The sequence below is a fragment of the Triticum aestivum genome, chromosome 3B (genome assembly GCF_018294505.1).
Source record: "Triticum aestivum cultivar Chinese Spring chromosome 3B, IWGSC CS RefSeq v2.1, whole genome shotgun sequence".
Taxonomy (NCBI): domain Eukaryota; kingdom Viridiplantae; phylum Streptophyta; class Magnoliopsida; order Poales; family Poaceae; genus Triticum; species Triticum aestivum.
In genome coordinates, this window is record NC_057801.1 from 533,897,739 (window position 1) to 533,912,750 (window position 15,012).

At 51.0% G+C, this 15,012-nt stretch overlaps 2 protein-coding genes across 2 annotated transcripts; one reads left to right on the forward strand and one right to left on the reverse strand.

Moving 5' to 3' along the window:
* The first annotated feature begins 6 nt into the window (after window positions 1–6).
* Window positions 7–704, forward strand: LOC123065655 (uncharacterized). Its single transcript, XM_044488896.1, has one exon. The coding sequence runs from the start codon at window positions 283–285 to the stop codon at window positions 619–621; it is 339 nt and encodes a 112-aa protein (XP_044344831.1). The 5' UTR covers window positions 7–282; the 3' UTR covers window positions 622–704.
* Window positions 705–5,472: 4,768 nt separating this feature from the next.
* On the reverse strand, window positions 5,473–8,415 carry LOC123070743 (RGG repeats nuclear RNA binding protein A). Its single transcript, XM_044494058.1, has 5 exons — window positions 8,093–8,415; window positions 7,246–7,901; window positions 6,882–7,120; window positions 6,585–6,791; window positions 5,473–6,359 (listed from the first exon to the last, which is right to left on the reverse strand). Exons 4-5 carry the CDS (start codon window positions 6,762–6,764, stop codon window positions 6,048–6,050), a joined length of 492 nt encoding a protein of 163 aa, XP_044349993.1. The 5' UTR covers window positions 6,765–6,791; window positions 6,882–7,120; window positions 7,246–7,901; window positions 8,093–8,415; the 3' UTR covers window positions 5,473–6,047.
* Window positions 8,416–15,012: the final 6,597 nt, after the last annotated feature.

A 15,012-nucleotide genomic window follows, 5' to 3' on the forward strand; every position in this document is an offset into this window, starting at 1 on the left:
GGGGGGGGGCCTGTGTCCACCGAACCGGCGCCGCCCCCCTCGCTACTCCGCACCGACGCGCCGTACTCCCACAGCGGTCATACTCATACACCGCCGCGTTTCACCAAGCTCGACTTCGCCACTTACGACGGCACCGAGGATCCCCTCAACTGGCTGAATCAATGTGAGCAGTTTTTCTGGGGGCAACGTACACTCGCGTTGCACCGCACCTGGCTCGCCTCATATCACCTTCGGGGCGCCGCACAGACATGGTATTACGCCCTCGAGCAGGACGAGGGCGGCATGCCCCCATGGGAGCGATTTCGCGAGCTCTGCCTCCTTCGCTTCGGGCCGCCAATGCGCGGGAGCCGGCTGGCGGAGCTATGCCGCCTCCCCTTCACCTTCACGATGCAGGACTTCGCCGACCGTTTCCAGGCCCTGGCGTGCCACGCGCCCGGCGTGACGGCTCGTCAGCGGGCCGTCCTCTTCGTCGGCGGTCTACCGGATCATATCCATGTGGACGTGGAGCTTCGGGGACCCCAGGACCTCCAGACGGCGATGTACTACGCCCGCGCCTTCGAGCGTCGCACGCAGGCCTTGCAGCAGGCGGCACCGTCTCGGTGGGGGCCGCCAGCCAGCTAGGCCGCCCCCGACACCACCTGTGTCGGGCCGCCCACCTCCGGCCGCTCCAACGACTACCATTCCGGTCGCGACGCGGCCCTTCCGCTGGCTTACCCCGGCCGAGCAGCTCGAGCGCCGCTGCCAGGGGCTTTGCTATAACTGCGATGAACCCTACGTGTCGGGCCATGTATGCCCGCAACTCTTCTACTTGGAGGCAGCTGACTACGTCGAGGAGGACACGGCCGCCGAGGGGCTCGGTGACTTGGCCGCCCCAGTTGCTACGGAGGTCGCACCGACGGCCGCTCCGGCAACGGCTCTGGTGGTCTCCCTCCATGCACTCGCGGGCATCCGAGACAAGCGGACTATGCTCTTGCCGGTGATGATCTACGGCGAGCGCCTGGTGGCCCTCCTGGATACGGGCTCCACGCATAACTTCCTGCCCGAGGCGATCATGCGCCGCTTAGCGCTACAGCCGACGGGAGGGGAGCAACTCCGGGTAACCGTGGCTAACGGCGACCGACTCTGCTGCCACGGGTTGGCGCGAAACGTGCCCATCACCATCGGCGACGAGCACTTCACCATCACATGCGCCGGCATCGACTTGGGCTGCTTCGACTTCATCCTCGGTGTCGACTTCTTGCGGACCCTCGGTCCCATCCTATGGGACTTCGACGCCCTGACGATGACCTTCTGGCGCCAGGGGTACCGCGTCCAGTGGGTGGCGCCTCACCGGCAGCGCCGCAGATGCAGCTGGCCGCGACTGCTGCAGGGCCCGAGCACCCTTTGTTGGATCACCTTCTACAGCAGCACCGCGACCTCTTCGACGAGCCTCAGGGTCTTCCGCCAGCCCGGGTGTATGATCACCGCATTCATCTCCTGCCAGGCACGGCGCCGGTGGCGGTGCGCCCCTACCGCTACCCCCAGCTGCAGAAGGACGAGCTGGAGCGGCAGTGCGCGCTCATGCTCGCCTTGGGCATCATCCGAATCTCTACTTCGCCGTTTTCGGCGCCGGTCCTCCTCGTCCGTAAGTCGGACGACACATGGCGCTTCTGCATCGGCTACCGTGCCCTTAACGCCCAAACGCTCAAGGACAAATTTCCTATTCCGGTCGTCGACGAGCTCCTGGACGAGCTACATGGGGCGCGCTTCTTCACCAAGCTCGACCTCCGTTCGGGCTACCACCATGTGCGGATGCACCCAAACGATGTCGCAAAAACGGCGTTTCGGACTCATCACGGCCACTTCGAGTTCTTGGTGATGCTTTTTGGCCTCTCCAATGCCTCGGCGTCCTTCCTGGCCTTCATGAACGACATCCTCCGCCCCTACTTGCGTCGGTTTGTGCTTGTTTTCTTTGATGACATTCTTATCTACAGCGCCTCGTGGGCGGAGCACCTTCAGCACGTTGCCATCGTCTTCAACGAGCTTCGAGCGCACCATCTTCATCTTAAGCGCTCGAAGTGCTCATTCGGCACGCATTCAGTCGCCTACCTCGGCCACGTCATCTCGGCCGAGGGTGACGCTATGGACGCCGACAAGGTGGCGGCCGTGGCGGACTGGCCGACGCCGCACTCACCGCGGGCTCTCCGCGGCTTCTTGGGCCTCGCCGGGTACTACCGGAAATTTATCCGGGAGTTCGGCTCATCGCGTCTCCGCTCACACGCCTGTTGCGACGCGACGCCTTCGCCTAGGATGCGGAGGCCACTGAGGCGTTCGAGGCCCTCAAGAGGGCCCTCACGACGGGTCCTGTCCTCTAGATGCCCAACTTCGACCGTCCGTTCATGGTGGACTGCGATGCCTCCAGTGTGGGGTTCAGCGTCGTCCTCCATCAGGGCGACGGGCCGCTTGCGTTCTTCAGCAGGCCCTTCGCCGCGCGCCATCATAAGCTCGCGGCCTATGAGCGGGAGCTCATTGGCTTGGTGCAGGCCATGCGCCAATGGCGGCCATACCTTTGGGGGCGGTCGTTCCGTATTCGCATGGATCACTACAGCCTCAAGTTCTTACTGGACCAGTGGCTCTCGACTGTGCCGCAGCACCAGTGGATAAGTAAGCTCTTTGGCTTCGACTTCACCGTCGAGTATCGTTCGGGCCATCTTAACACCATAGCCGATGCCCTGTCCCGCCCCGACGCCGACCATGACGCGGACGCCGGCACCACCAACGGGGCGGCCCTCTGCATCCGCTCGGGGCCCTCCTTTGCCCTCATAGACGACATCCACAGGGCCAGCGTAGAGGCGCCGGACACTTAGCTCCTTCCGCAGCGTCTCGATGACAACGACTTGGAGGAGCCATGGCGTTTGGCGGATGGCTTACTCCTGCATGGGGCCGCCTCTTCGTGCCGGATCACGGCAACCTTCGTCACCCGGTTCTACTGCTGGCACACTCGGCCGGCCACGAGGGCGTGCAGAAGACCCTCCACCGTCTCCACGCCGATTTCTACCTTCCCGGCAATCGGGCCCTGGTCCGAGACTGGGTAAGGTCTTGTCTTACGTGCCAGCATAACAAGACGGAGACACAGCGGCCGGCTGGGCTGCTACAGCCCTTGGAGGTGCCCTCTCAGGTCTGGGCCGATATCTCTATGGACTTCATCGAGGGCCTCCCCAAGGTGGGCGGCAAGTCCGTCATCCTCACGGTGGTCGACCGCTTCTCCAAGTACGCACACTTCATCGCGCTCGGCCATCCCTACACTGCCACCTCCGTGGCCCGTGCTTTCTTCGACGGCATCGTCCGCCTACATGGGTTTCCCTCTTCGATCGTCAGCGACCGGGACCCAGTATTCACGGGGCATGTCTGGCGCGATCTCTTCCGGATGGCGGGCGTGAAGCTCTGCCTCAGCACGGCCTTCCATCCTCAGATGGACGGCCAATCCGAGGTGGTCAACAAGGTGATTGCCATGTATTTGCGTTGTGTGACAGGTGGTCGTCCTCGTGCTTGGGTGGACTGGCTAGCATGGGCGGAGTGCTGCTACAACACGTCTTATCACTCCGCCCTGCGCGCTACGCCATTCAAGGTGGTCTATGGCCGACCGCCCCCGCCCATCCTGTCGGTTGACCCGGAGACGGCTAGGACGGAGGCGGCAGGCGACCTTCTTCACAGCCGGGATGAGATGCTTGCGGAGGTGCAGCAACGCCTCGTTCAGGCCCAGCAGTTGGCCAAGCACTACTACGACGGCCACCACCGCGAGGCGGGGTTCGCGATGGGCGACTGGGTGTGGCTGCGTCTTCTTCACCACTCTACGCAGTCCCTTGACCCGCGCGCGAAGCGTAAGCTGGGTCCTCGCTACGCTGGGCCATTTGCCGTGCTGGAGCGCATCGGCAAGGTGGCCTACCGCCTTCAGCTTCCGGCCGGTGCTCGCATCCACGACGTCTTTCATGTGGGGCTGTTGAAGCCCTTCCGTGGGGATCCGCCGGCGGCCACGCCGGCACTTCCTCCGACTTCCGACGGCCGTTTCCTTTCCGGACCGGCGAAGGTGTTGCAGGTCCAGCTGTGTCGCGGGGTGTGGTACTTGTTGATCCAGTGGGAAGGCCTGCCGGAGGAGGACGCAACTTGGGAGCAACGTGACGAGTTCCGCCATCACTATCCAGACTTCCAGCTCGAGGACGAGCTGTTTGCGCAGGCGGGGAGAGATGTTATGACCGGCGTCACTTATAGCCGGAGGAGGCCCAATGCGCGCGTCTAGTTAGGGGCTTAGCCCAATTTATTTTATTTTTAGCAGCGAGGTTATATAAACAGTTGTAAGACTCCCGTTTGGAATTAAGCAATAAGACATAATCTATTGCCGGCTCCCAGAGGAGCCGGAACCCTAACCTAGCCGCTGCTTCTCCCATCGCCGCCGCCTTCCCCTCCGTGCGAGACGGCGCCCACACGCCGGCCGCCGCGGTCACGAGCTCGTCCACCTCCCTCCTTCCCCTACAATCTCCGGCCAAGACCCGGTAGAACCCTAGCTCCTACCATATTGTTCTTAGTATCTCTGGAGTGCGTATCCATCAAAATTAGCTTTACAAGTGAGAATTGGATCAGGTTGCCTGTGTTCCACAAAACAGTGATAGCAAAAACAGCAGAGTTCAGACTAATGAGCATCTTTGGCATGCCATGGACAATTGTCAAACTACTAGCATGTAAATCAGAAATAACTTCCAGCTTAAGTCTGGAAGTGTACTTGTCGTACACCCAGCAAAAAAATAGAGCAGTTTAAACAGCCTGCAGAAGTGCACGAGCAACTGATTATGTAGAAGATGTCAATGTTTATAACAGCCAAGTTTATGCACGGCCGTGAAATGGCATCAGGGAGATATAATATATGTGAGCGTTACAAACTAGTAACAATGTACTGAGAACTTGCGTACAGAAGAACATTACAGAATTAGAGAATGTCATGGATGGTTTGTGAACATCTTTTCTGCTGTCTTAATTCATGTAGTGCAGCTTACCTACTGTGTTATGTGAATTAGAGAATGCAATGATAAAATTTAGCCTATAGGGACTAAATGTCTTTACGACATTGTTCTTTGGCTCAGAGTTTTCACATGTTAGCACTTGCTAAGTATTTGTAACTGAACATAGTGGATGCGATGGAAAGGATAATAGTACTGCAGTAGTGCCACAAAATGTCGAGAACAAAAAATTGCAGGGTTTAGACTAAAGAACATCCTTTGGTGTGCCATGAATAATTATCAAATCACACATGCATAAAGAGTAACTTCTAGTTCTAGCTTAAGTGTACCTGTCATGCAGAACCTGATCCTCAAAACATTTTTTCCTTCAGAGGGCATGATGATAAAGTGCTTGATTTTGCCAAAAATCTTCTGCTTCCTATTGCAATTTCAACGACAACAAAACCATATCACAGCCCACACTTCATCAGAAACAAAACAATTGACAAGTAAACTAACACCAAAGCTTATAATAAACCCAGGGCAACACATGATACCACGTAGTAGCTCTGTTACAAAACTGTCTCCTCTTCTTTCCTCTAAACTCTCCTCTCCCTCTTAATAATAAGAAAGAAAAAAAGACCTATCTAGGCCTGGGACTGCGCCTGAGATGCGCCACCTAGAGCTGGGAAGTCGGCCTCTGTGATCACCACTTTATCCTCCTCCTTTGGCTTGGGAGCTTGCCTCTGCCGGTAGTTGCCGCCCAGGTGGTATCCGCCATTGCCCCGCCCACTGTTGTAGTACCCACCCCGGTAACCATTGTAGCCATCCTGGTGCTGCTGGTAACCGTTGCCCCGGCCACCATTGTACCGGCCTTGCTCCTGGCGGTTGCCATTGTAGGCATCCCTGCGCTCCTGGTAACCACCATTGCCCCGGCCACCACCATTGTACCTGCCTTGCTCCCGGCGGTCGCCATTGCAGGCATCCCTGCGCTCCTGGTAGTACCCACCCTGCTGATCCCAGCGCTCGCCATTGTACCTATCCTGGCGCTCCTGGTACCTGCCGCTGCCCCTGCCGCTATTGTACCCACCTTGCTGGTAAGTGGTAGCCGCCTTGCCGGTGCTCGCCATTGTAACCCTCAACCCTCCTTGGGGCGCCACTGTCGTTAGCGTTGGCCTTGGCCTCGGCGTTGTGGAACACGAAGGAGTTATGGCCGCGGCCAGCTTTGTAGACCCGGCACTCAGAGCTGCTGTCACGGCTGCTGCAGCCATTGTAAGCACCGTTGCCACGGCCTCCCCTGTAGCCGCCATTTTGAGGGCGCCTCGGTGGGGTAGGAGGCACGTACTCTGAACCATCCTCTGGCTTCAGGTACTCCTGGATGCTGATAGCCTGCAGCAAAAAGCAGCAGTAAGGATCACACTGTCACTAACAAGCGCAATACAAATTAAACAGCACTGAAGTAGTGATCGTACATTCTAAGGACATGCCTAGATTTCAGAAGATGGTTCAGTAAGGTAAAACATGCCCCTTTCATATCTCAGCATCAAAATTCAAAATGCATATTGTTGGAAGACTAAAAAGTTGTAAAAAGAAAAGATAAGTTAATTTCACTACCTTGCGAGGCTTGGCTTCCTTTGCAGCAGCCTCCTTTGCCTTGCGAACATTTTCCGCCTTCAATTTAGCATCATCCTCAATCTTCTTCTTCTCTAAGAGCTGGAGACCCTCAAAATCTACAGCAGCAGCCCTCCTCTCCTCAGGTTTAGAGGCCTCCTGGGACTTCTTCCTTTCTTGCATCTTCTCATATTCTTCAAGGGCAATCACCTGCTCCAAATTAGCACATCACTAAAAAGCTTGAAAAACAGAGCAAAGGGTCTGTACGTGAGGCAAGTATCCGCAAGTGTAGAAAAGTACAATTTTCTCTTGTTCAATGGGAGCCTCCTGCTCTTCCTGAGCAGTCTCATTAGGAGCATCCCCATCAGAGTCTTCCTTCTTAGGCTTTTGCTTCTTCAGCTCCCTCTTGACAGAGCCACTGAGACACTTGGTCTTATTGGTCTTATCCTTCTTCTAGGCTCCCTCATTATCGGCACCTTCTCCCTCTGGCTTCTTTTCGGCACCCTCTCCCTCTTCTTAGAATCATCTTTTTGCACAACCTTGCATCAGTTTCAAACATCAATGAGGTTAACTTGAAGGATAATGGTTACATTTCACAACAAAGCAAGGAAAACTTGTACAATAACCAACAGAAAATAAAAGGTCAAGGCTCGGTGGAAGATACCCTGTAGACTTGTCAGATTCAGAGGCAGGGACGGCTTCAACAACATTCTGAGCAGGGGCTTCCACCTGCTTTTCCTCAGCAGCAGGCTCCACCTTCCCTTCAGACTTCTGATCAACATCAGAAGCAGACACAGAGGATGGCTTACTCTTAGGCCTGTACTGCAGGTTCTCCCTCCTGTACTGCCTGTCATCCCTGCCGCTGCCATTGCGGTGGCAGAGATCCTCAGAGAGTGGAAAATACCTCTGTCAAACCCTTGAGTCAATCACTCACAATAAATCCAAAAAAGAAACAAAGATGAAGTCTGAAAAGACCCAACATTTACTAGCTCAATTCCATTCGCAAAAAGAACGCAGAGAGGTTCCCCTATTGCAGAAATAAGCACCGGATGGAAGAAAAGGAAACTAAAGGAACATCTAACAGAAAATGCCATCTTTTATGGGCATCAATGATTACAGTATAGTGGCATATGTGCAGTAAAATCTGCATTTTTTGTTCTAGTATATGGCTTCCTAAGCCAATTTTGCTAAAACTCTACGTGAGTTCAGCAAAGTCCTACGGGACAGGGCTAATATAAAACCTAAACTACTCATGCAGTCGGTCCTCTGGAACTCTTCCACTCCGGTGTTGGGTCGATCCTCCTCGTTGACGCGCCAGCACTGCATAAGAATCATGGAAAGAAAATGTTAGGAGAGAGAATTGCGGGATCGAAGCTACAAGAAGTGGGGATTTCGCTCGAGCAGGAACCCTAGTTGAGACCCCCAAAGAAAGAAAGAAAGAAAGAAAGAAAGAAAGAAAGAAAGAAAGAAAGAGGAAGAAAGCGGTGGATTGGGGGGGTGGGGGGACTCACCACTAGTTCTTCCGAAGCTTGATATGCGCATGGCGGCGACCTTTCTTTGCTTGCTCACCGGCAATCCGCTCCTCCGCCTGGCGCTGCAGCATCTCGAATCGCCTCTCCCGGCAGCGCGACGCGTGCTCGAAGATGAGGGCGACGGTGACCCCGCTCTCCTCCCAGCCGCAGAGGGGGCAGCGTCCCGTCGTCGTCCACCCCGAATCGCTCGGCCAAGGGGCCGCGGTCGAGGAGGAAGACGCCCTCTCCATCGATCCTGCTCCTGCGGTCGAGATCTAGCGACAGGATGTTTTGCGCGCAAGCCCTCTTTCTGTTTCTCGGGGGCTCTCGGGGGTAGAATGCAGATTACGCGATTCTAAGGGGCCTCCCTTTTATAGCCCAACGTACGTTTTCTTCCAGGTCGGCTTTTCCCTGGTTGAGAAAAAAAAAATGTAACGGGGTTTCTTCTGTATTTGTTTTCTACTCCCTCCACACCAAAATATAAAAAATTGGCTAAAAATATAGCCTGCATCAGCATATAATACGTGTTCAAGCCACACTTTTGACTGTATAAGATCTTGTTCATATAGGCAATCGGTGATCCATAGTAGACCCTGTGTAGTAGGAAGAAAAATTGGGGTCGTACTATTTAGACGGATGCTCACTGGTCTGAATTGATAAGGACCCCCGAGGGCGAATTCCTCAGAGTGGTCAAAGACATGGATGGAGCTCAAGTCGTTGGCGTTGATCCAATTTGAGATAGCACCGACGAAGATCTCATTGGTGTTGCTTATCCAATCGGACATCGTACGTTAGGTCTCTACGGTCGACATCGGTTATCAAGAGCATTTTGCAATGTACCTAACAACAATAATAGTTAAATGTTGATTTGCTTAGTAGTATGACGTAACCTCGGGTTGTCAGATGAACACGACGCACAAGTATCACCTAGGTTGGTTCCGTCTTGACGTGTGTAATAACTCTCCTCCTTTTCTTTTAGATCAGCAAGTACAATGGTGAGGGTGCAACGAGAGTCTCAATGAGTTAAAGGCCAACTCAAGAGTTCTACGTGCACTACTAGGGAAAACCTTATACATGGAGGCTTAGCAGTAGCGCCGGTTATAAGGAGGCGCTACTGATAATTAACAGTAGCTCGTGGTTACATAGGGCGCTACTGCTATCTGTCCACGAAACCGCGCTACGCCTCCCCCCTGGGAAGGAGGCCGAATAGGATTAGGAGAAGGGGGAGGCGCCCCCCTCTTTCCTTCTCCCCCTCTCTCTTCCCCTCTTTCGCCCTCCGGTAAAAGGAAAGTGGGGGGCGAATCCTACTAGGAGCCCAAGTAGGATTCCTCCTACTTAGGCGCGCCTAGGGCTGGCTCCCTCCCCCTCCCTCCTTTATATACATGGGGGGCACCTAGAATACACATCAATTGTTCCTAGTTGTCGTGGAATTATCACGTCAGATGTCCTAGTGTGAGGACTTAGTCGTGGAGCCATCGCAGCGAGATTAGCTTAAAGGGGTTAAAGTGGACAAAGGACACGGGGAGTTTATACTGGTTCGGCCCCTTGCGGTGAAGGTAAAAGCCTACGATCCAGTTGTGGTGGAATTGATGGGGTCTCGATGATCAGGGAGCGAATCCGCTTTACCTAGATCTCGAGTTGTTGTTTCTTGTCCCTGAACCGCCGCCGGGTCGTCCCTTTATATACACAGGTTGACGCCCGGCGGTTTACAGAATCCCGACGCCGGCTCATACACGTGTCCGGCTCGGTTTCTACCTTTTCCTAACTTACAACACAAGTTACATATTACATGGCGGTTTATGTCTACGGGCTCTAATCCGCCTTTGGGCCTTGGGCCTTTAGATCTCAATAGTAAAGCGCCATATTCCTTGTCTTCATGGGCTTCAATGCGGATGACTCCTTATGAGTATAACCCGGCCCCTCCTGGGCGGTTTATACTCAGTAGTTATATCCCCAACATTAGGCCCCAGATTGATTTGAACATGTTCATGTCAATCTTCAATACTTAGGAAAATTTCTTCTTAAACATCTTCATGTGAACCTTGTAAACCGCCATGACGTCATCTTCATGTGAATCTTGTAAACCGTCGTGACGTCATCTTCCAAGATTGTAATAAACCGCCATGACGTCACCTGCTTATTAAAACCGTATATACTTCCCTTTAGTTAATAAACCTCCGAAAATCGAGGCGACGGCTCTGTCACATATCCATTTTTGTTTATGTTCCTCGATTCCCGCGCATGTCGCTTATCCCTTCATCTTATAAATAGGGTCGAGGGTCCTTTTCCTTTTCTCCTCTTGCCTCTTCGTCTTTCTTCCACCTCGCATCACCGCAGTGCTCGAGCACAGCCGCCGCCGTTGATCTTTGCCTCTTCCCTAACAAAGGCCGCTGCATCAACTTGAACGCACCAGAAAAACGCGGCGCCTCTCCGCTACTCCTTCAACCTCAGTAAGTCTTCTTCCTCTTCACCTCAGATCTACCATTAGGGTTTCGGTGTTCTTCGGTGTTCGTCGATGTTCATTGCTGCACTTTGCCGCCAGATGAGAACTTGATAAAACTTGATATTCTCCCTGTGCAGCCGTAGCTATAATCCATTTTTCCTCACCACAGCATCTCTTTGTATAAAAAATCTCAATTGAATCTGATGAACTGCTTAAGCACCTGCATCTTAGGTCTGAATATATCTTGATTTGCTGACACACTGCAGATCTGAAATTATCCTATCAATCTGTGAAACTTGTTTCTCATCACTTCAGATCTGTACTTTCCGCACTAGTATAGGAGGTTTAACTTTTAGAAAATGATAACCCGCCAGGTACCAGTAGCCCTCTCTTAAACCACCGATTTACCTTTAAAGTTAGAATCCAGTTTAACATGTACATACGTTTCAATGTATTCTCCCTTCGTCCTTGCGTCGGTTTATACGTGTCAATCATGAATCTTAAATCAGCATTGATCCTCTTTTCCAGCTTATCGTTGAAATGCTTAAATAGTTCTATGCTTGCAACTGGGTCCCTTCCCGAGTTACTGAAGAACAGTTAGATGGGTTTGTTACCACTAGCATTTTAGCGAAGAAAGAAGTCATACACTGGAGAGTCCCCGGTCTCGAAAACCCTCCTGAGCCCAATGATGGAGAGGTGATTGTTTTTGCTGATCATCTGGGCCGAGGGTTTAGCCCTCCCGGATCAAAATTCTTTCGTGACGTTCTTGCTAGCTTCCAGATCCGCCCTCAAGATATTGGACCGAATTCTGTGTCCAATATTTGCAATTGGCAAGTATTTTGCGAGGCCTATCTGCAAGAAGAACCAACCATTGAGTTTTTCCAGGACTTCTTTTACTTAAACCGCCGTACCGAGTTCACAGACGGGCCCAACACTGAACTTGGCGGCGTTTCAATCCAAAAGAGGAAAGATGTCAATTTCCCTCACGCCAAGCATCATAGCCACCCCAATGATTGGAATCAAACTTGGTTTTATTGCCGAAACACAGCTCCAGACGACGAAAATCCTTTGTCGGGTTATCGTCCACACCGGCTTACCAATAAACATCCAGCCCCTCAACGACTTACCACAAAGGAACGAGCTAGTTATGCACCCCAGCTTGCAAAGGTCAGAGCTTTTGTTGCAAATAGATTGACAGGCATTGACTTCGTTCGATGCTGGGTTTCTTGGAGCACTATGCCTTTAAGCCGGCGTCCCAGTTTAATGTGTGAGTACATAGGGGATTTGAAAGACCCTCAGCGTCATATTGACATCCAGCTCACTGATGATGAAGTCACCGAATCTGTTAAGGAAATGCTTGATGAACCGGTGGCCGTATGCAGCAAAGTAGGGCTCAGTCCCTTCTGTACCTCCAACAAACTGCCAACTGTAATAATTTGCATTACTCTTTTTAATCTGTCCTCATGTAAACATTCTATTATAACCTTTGCTAATCTTTGCAGGGCGATGATCCATTTTGGAAGCGGAAACCGCAGGATAAACCAGCGAAGCCGCAGGATAAACCGGTGAGAGCGCCTCGTGTCAAGACCAAAGTTACAAAGAAACCTGCGAGGAAGAGAACCGCCGAGTCCCCTGAGCTGCCAAATGAAGAAGAACTTGATAATCTGGACTTAGAGGTAGACCTCGACTCTCTTGGTTCTTTTTTCATACACCTCATTGACAATGATCATTATCAGGATGATGCGGAGGCTAGCCGTGCTGGCGAGGTAGAGGTAATCATTCTTTCTTTCAACTCAAATCCTGTGCCAATACCAAAAATTCGTCGAGCAGTCCGGAAAGTAAAAATTTCATGCCGTCTTGCTTATTCGGATCCACACTTTCTTTTGAAGACACAGCAGCATGAAGCTCGCCGCACAACTCGGCATAGCGGCCAAGTGGTGACCTCCTCCGGTTTACCGAACTCTTTGGTTCGTAAACGCCATCAAGAGGTTTCTTATACTCCTGACACACTTTATCCTAAAGCGGTTTACTTCCGATATCCTCTTAATCCGTATGACTCAAATTATCAGGGAACCTCCCATTCATCATCCGGCGAGTCATCAGCCACACAACTCCCTCCTCTCAAAACTGTTCCTGGGTAAGCATATTACACTTAACCCTTTATGCCTTGTATTTGTTTATTATACTAACTTTTGTCCTGTCCTTTCCAGTGCCAAAGCCTGACTTAGCAAGAAGGCCAAGTTGAATAAACCGACCGATGATAATCCGGCCACTGAACCGGAGAAGACCTCAGAGGCTTTTGATTCGAATGTTGATACTATCCTGGATGATCCGGTACCTCAGGCTCAGGACACTTTTGTTGAACCAGGAGAGATAAATCCGACGAGCCAGTCTGTTGATCCGCCAAGCCCATATGCTGATCCACCAAGCCCAGCAAGAACAACTGCTAAATTGCCAAGCCCAACCAAAACTATTGATGGCACCACAGATGATGTTGTGATTACCGGTTTTGGTCATACTGCTCCTGGCAACCCTGTCGCTTTATCAAAGCATAGTGCCAAGGAAGAGTTTTCTGCTATGGACAAGAGCAGGTGGAAAACAGATTTATCAAGCTGTGCCCACCTCAATGCTCAGGACATCCATTCTGGATATTTAAACCGCCTGTACACAAGTCGCGACTATGAAGTCGGTTTAGTAGGCCTGATGAAAGAGCGATATGAGGTAAATATCCATTACTTTGCACAAGTTCTTTTTCCTTAGAGCCGTCTTCAATTATCAACTCTAGTAGCCCCCAAGGGCCGGTTCATAATATGGATGTGAACCGGGACTTGTAGTAGAATAATATTGAATTTTGCTTGCGTAGCCCCCATGTACCGGTTTATACCTTTAGAATGAACCGGTACATCTTCTGTCATGCAGTTTCCAAAATTTCTGATAATCATCAATATAATCTGGTTTATTGAGAAAAACCCCATAACTTTGAATTGATCCGATATGCATTAGCCCCCAAGTGCCAAGTGTATAATTTGTTATGTGCTTGGGACTTCAAAGATGTATTACCAACTCATTAACTGTCTCTTTCAGGCTGATCTGACCAAAAAGGAATCTCAAATCGCCGACCTTCAGGAAAATATCAAGTCCCAGCAAGTAGAAACCTCCAAGGCTAAAGAAGAGATGACCGGTGCTTTAACAGCCATGGAACAATTGAAGGATGGCTTTAAGGGTGAGCGGGCAAAGTGGGAAACTGAAAAAAGCAACTTTGGTAAAGCGGGTGGAAGATGCTGAAGCAACCCTTAACCCGGTAACAGAAGAATTGACCGGCTTGAAGCAGCAGATCAATGCTATGACCTCTGCTATCTTCGGTAAAAACATCTTCATAAGTTTTAAATAAGTACCAGTCATGAAACTACCGGTTTAATAATACTTTGAGCTTTGCAGGTAGCCATGTTACTCATCTTGGCTCAGACATGCGCAAAAAACTAAAGGCTGCCTATACATTGATAGAGCAGTTATATACCGGCGCTCAACGGGTCATCTGCACAGCTTCATATAATAAACCTGAAGGAAATATGCCCTAGAGGCAATAATAAAGTTATTATTTATTTCCTTATATCATGATAAATGTTTATTATTCATGCTAGAATTATATTAACCGGAAACATAATACATGTGTGAATACATAGACAAACATAGTGTCACTAGTATGCCTCTACTTGACTAGCTCGTTGATCAAAGATGGTTGTGTTTCCTAACCATGGACATGAGTTGTCATTCGATTAACGGGATCACATCATTAGGAGAATGATTTGATTGACTTGCCCCATTTTGTTAGCTTAGCACTTGATCGTTTAGTATGTTGCTATTGCTTTCTTCATGACTTATACATGTTCCTACAACTATGAGATTATGCAACTCCCGTTTACCGGAGGAACACTTTGTGTGCTACCAAATATCACAACGTAACTGGGTGATTATAAAGGAGCTTGATAGGTGTCTTCGAAGGTACATGTTGAGTTGGCGTATTTCAAGATTAGGATTTGTCACTCCGATTGTCGGAGAGGTATCTCTGGGCCCTCTCAGTAATGCACATCACTATAAGCCTTGCAAACAATGTAGCTAATGAGTTAGTTACAAAATGATGCATTACGTAACGAGTAAAGAGACTTGTTGTTAACGAGATTGAACTAGGTATTGAGATACCGACGATCGAATCTCGGGCAAGTAACATACCGATGACAAAGGGAACAACGTATGTTGTTATGCGGTTTGACCGATAAAGATCTTCATAGAATATGTAGGAGCCAATATGAGCATCCAGGTTCCGCTATTGGTTATTGACCGGAGACGTGTCTCGGTCATGTCTACATAGTTCTCGAACCCGTAGGGTCCGCACGCTTAAAGTTAGATGACGATTATATTATGAGTTTATGTGTTTTGATGTACCGAAGATAGTTTAGAGTCCTGGATGTGATCACGG

Coding starts and splice junctions, on each gene's coding strand:
- LOC123065655 (XM_044488896.1), top strand. CDS start 283: ATGCCCCCATGGGAGCGATTTCGCGAGCTCTGCCTCCTTCGCTTCGGG.
- LOC123070743 (XM_044494058.1), bottom strand. CDS start 6,764: ATGCAAGAAAGGAAGAAGTCCCAGGAGGCCTCTAAACCTGAGGAGAGG. Junction 6,360..6,584: donor AGGAAGCCAAGCCTCGCAAG/GTAGTGAAATTA, acceptor TTTTTGCTGCAG/GCTATCAGCATCCAGGAGTA.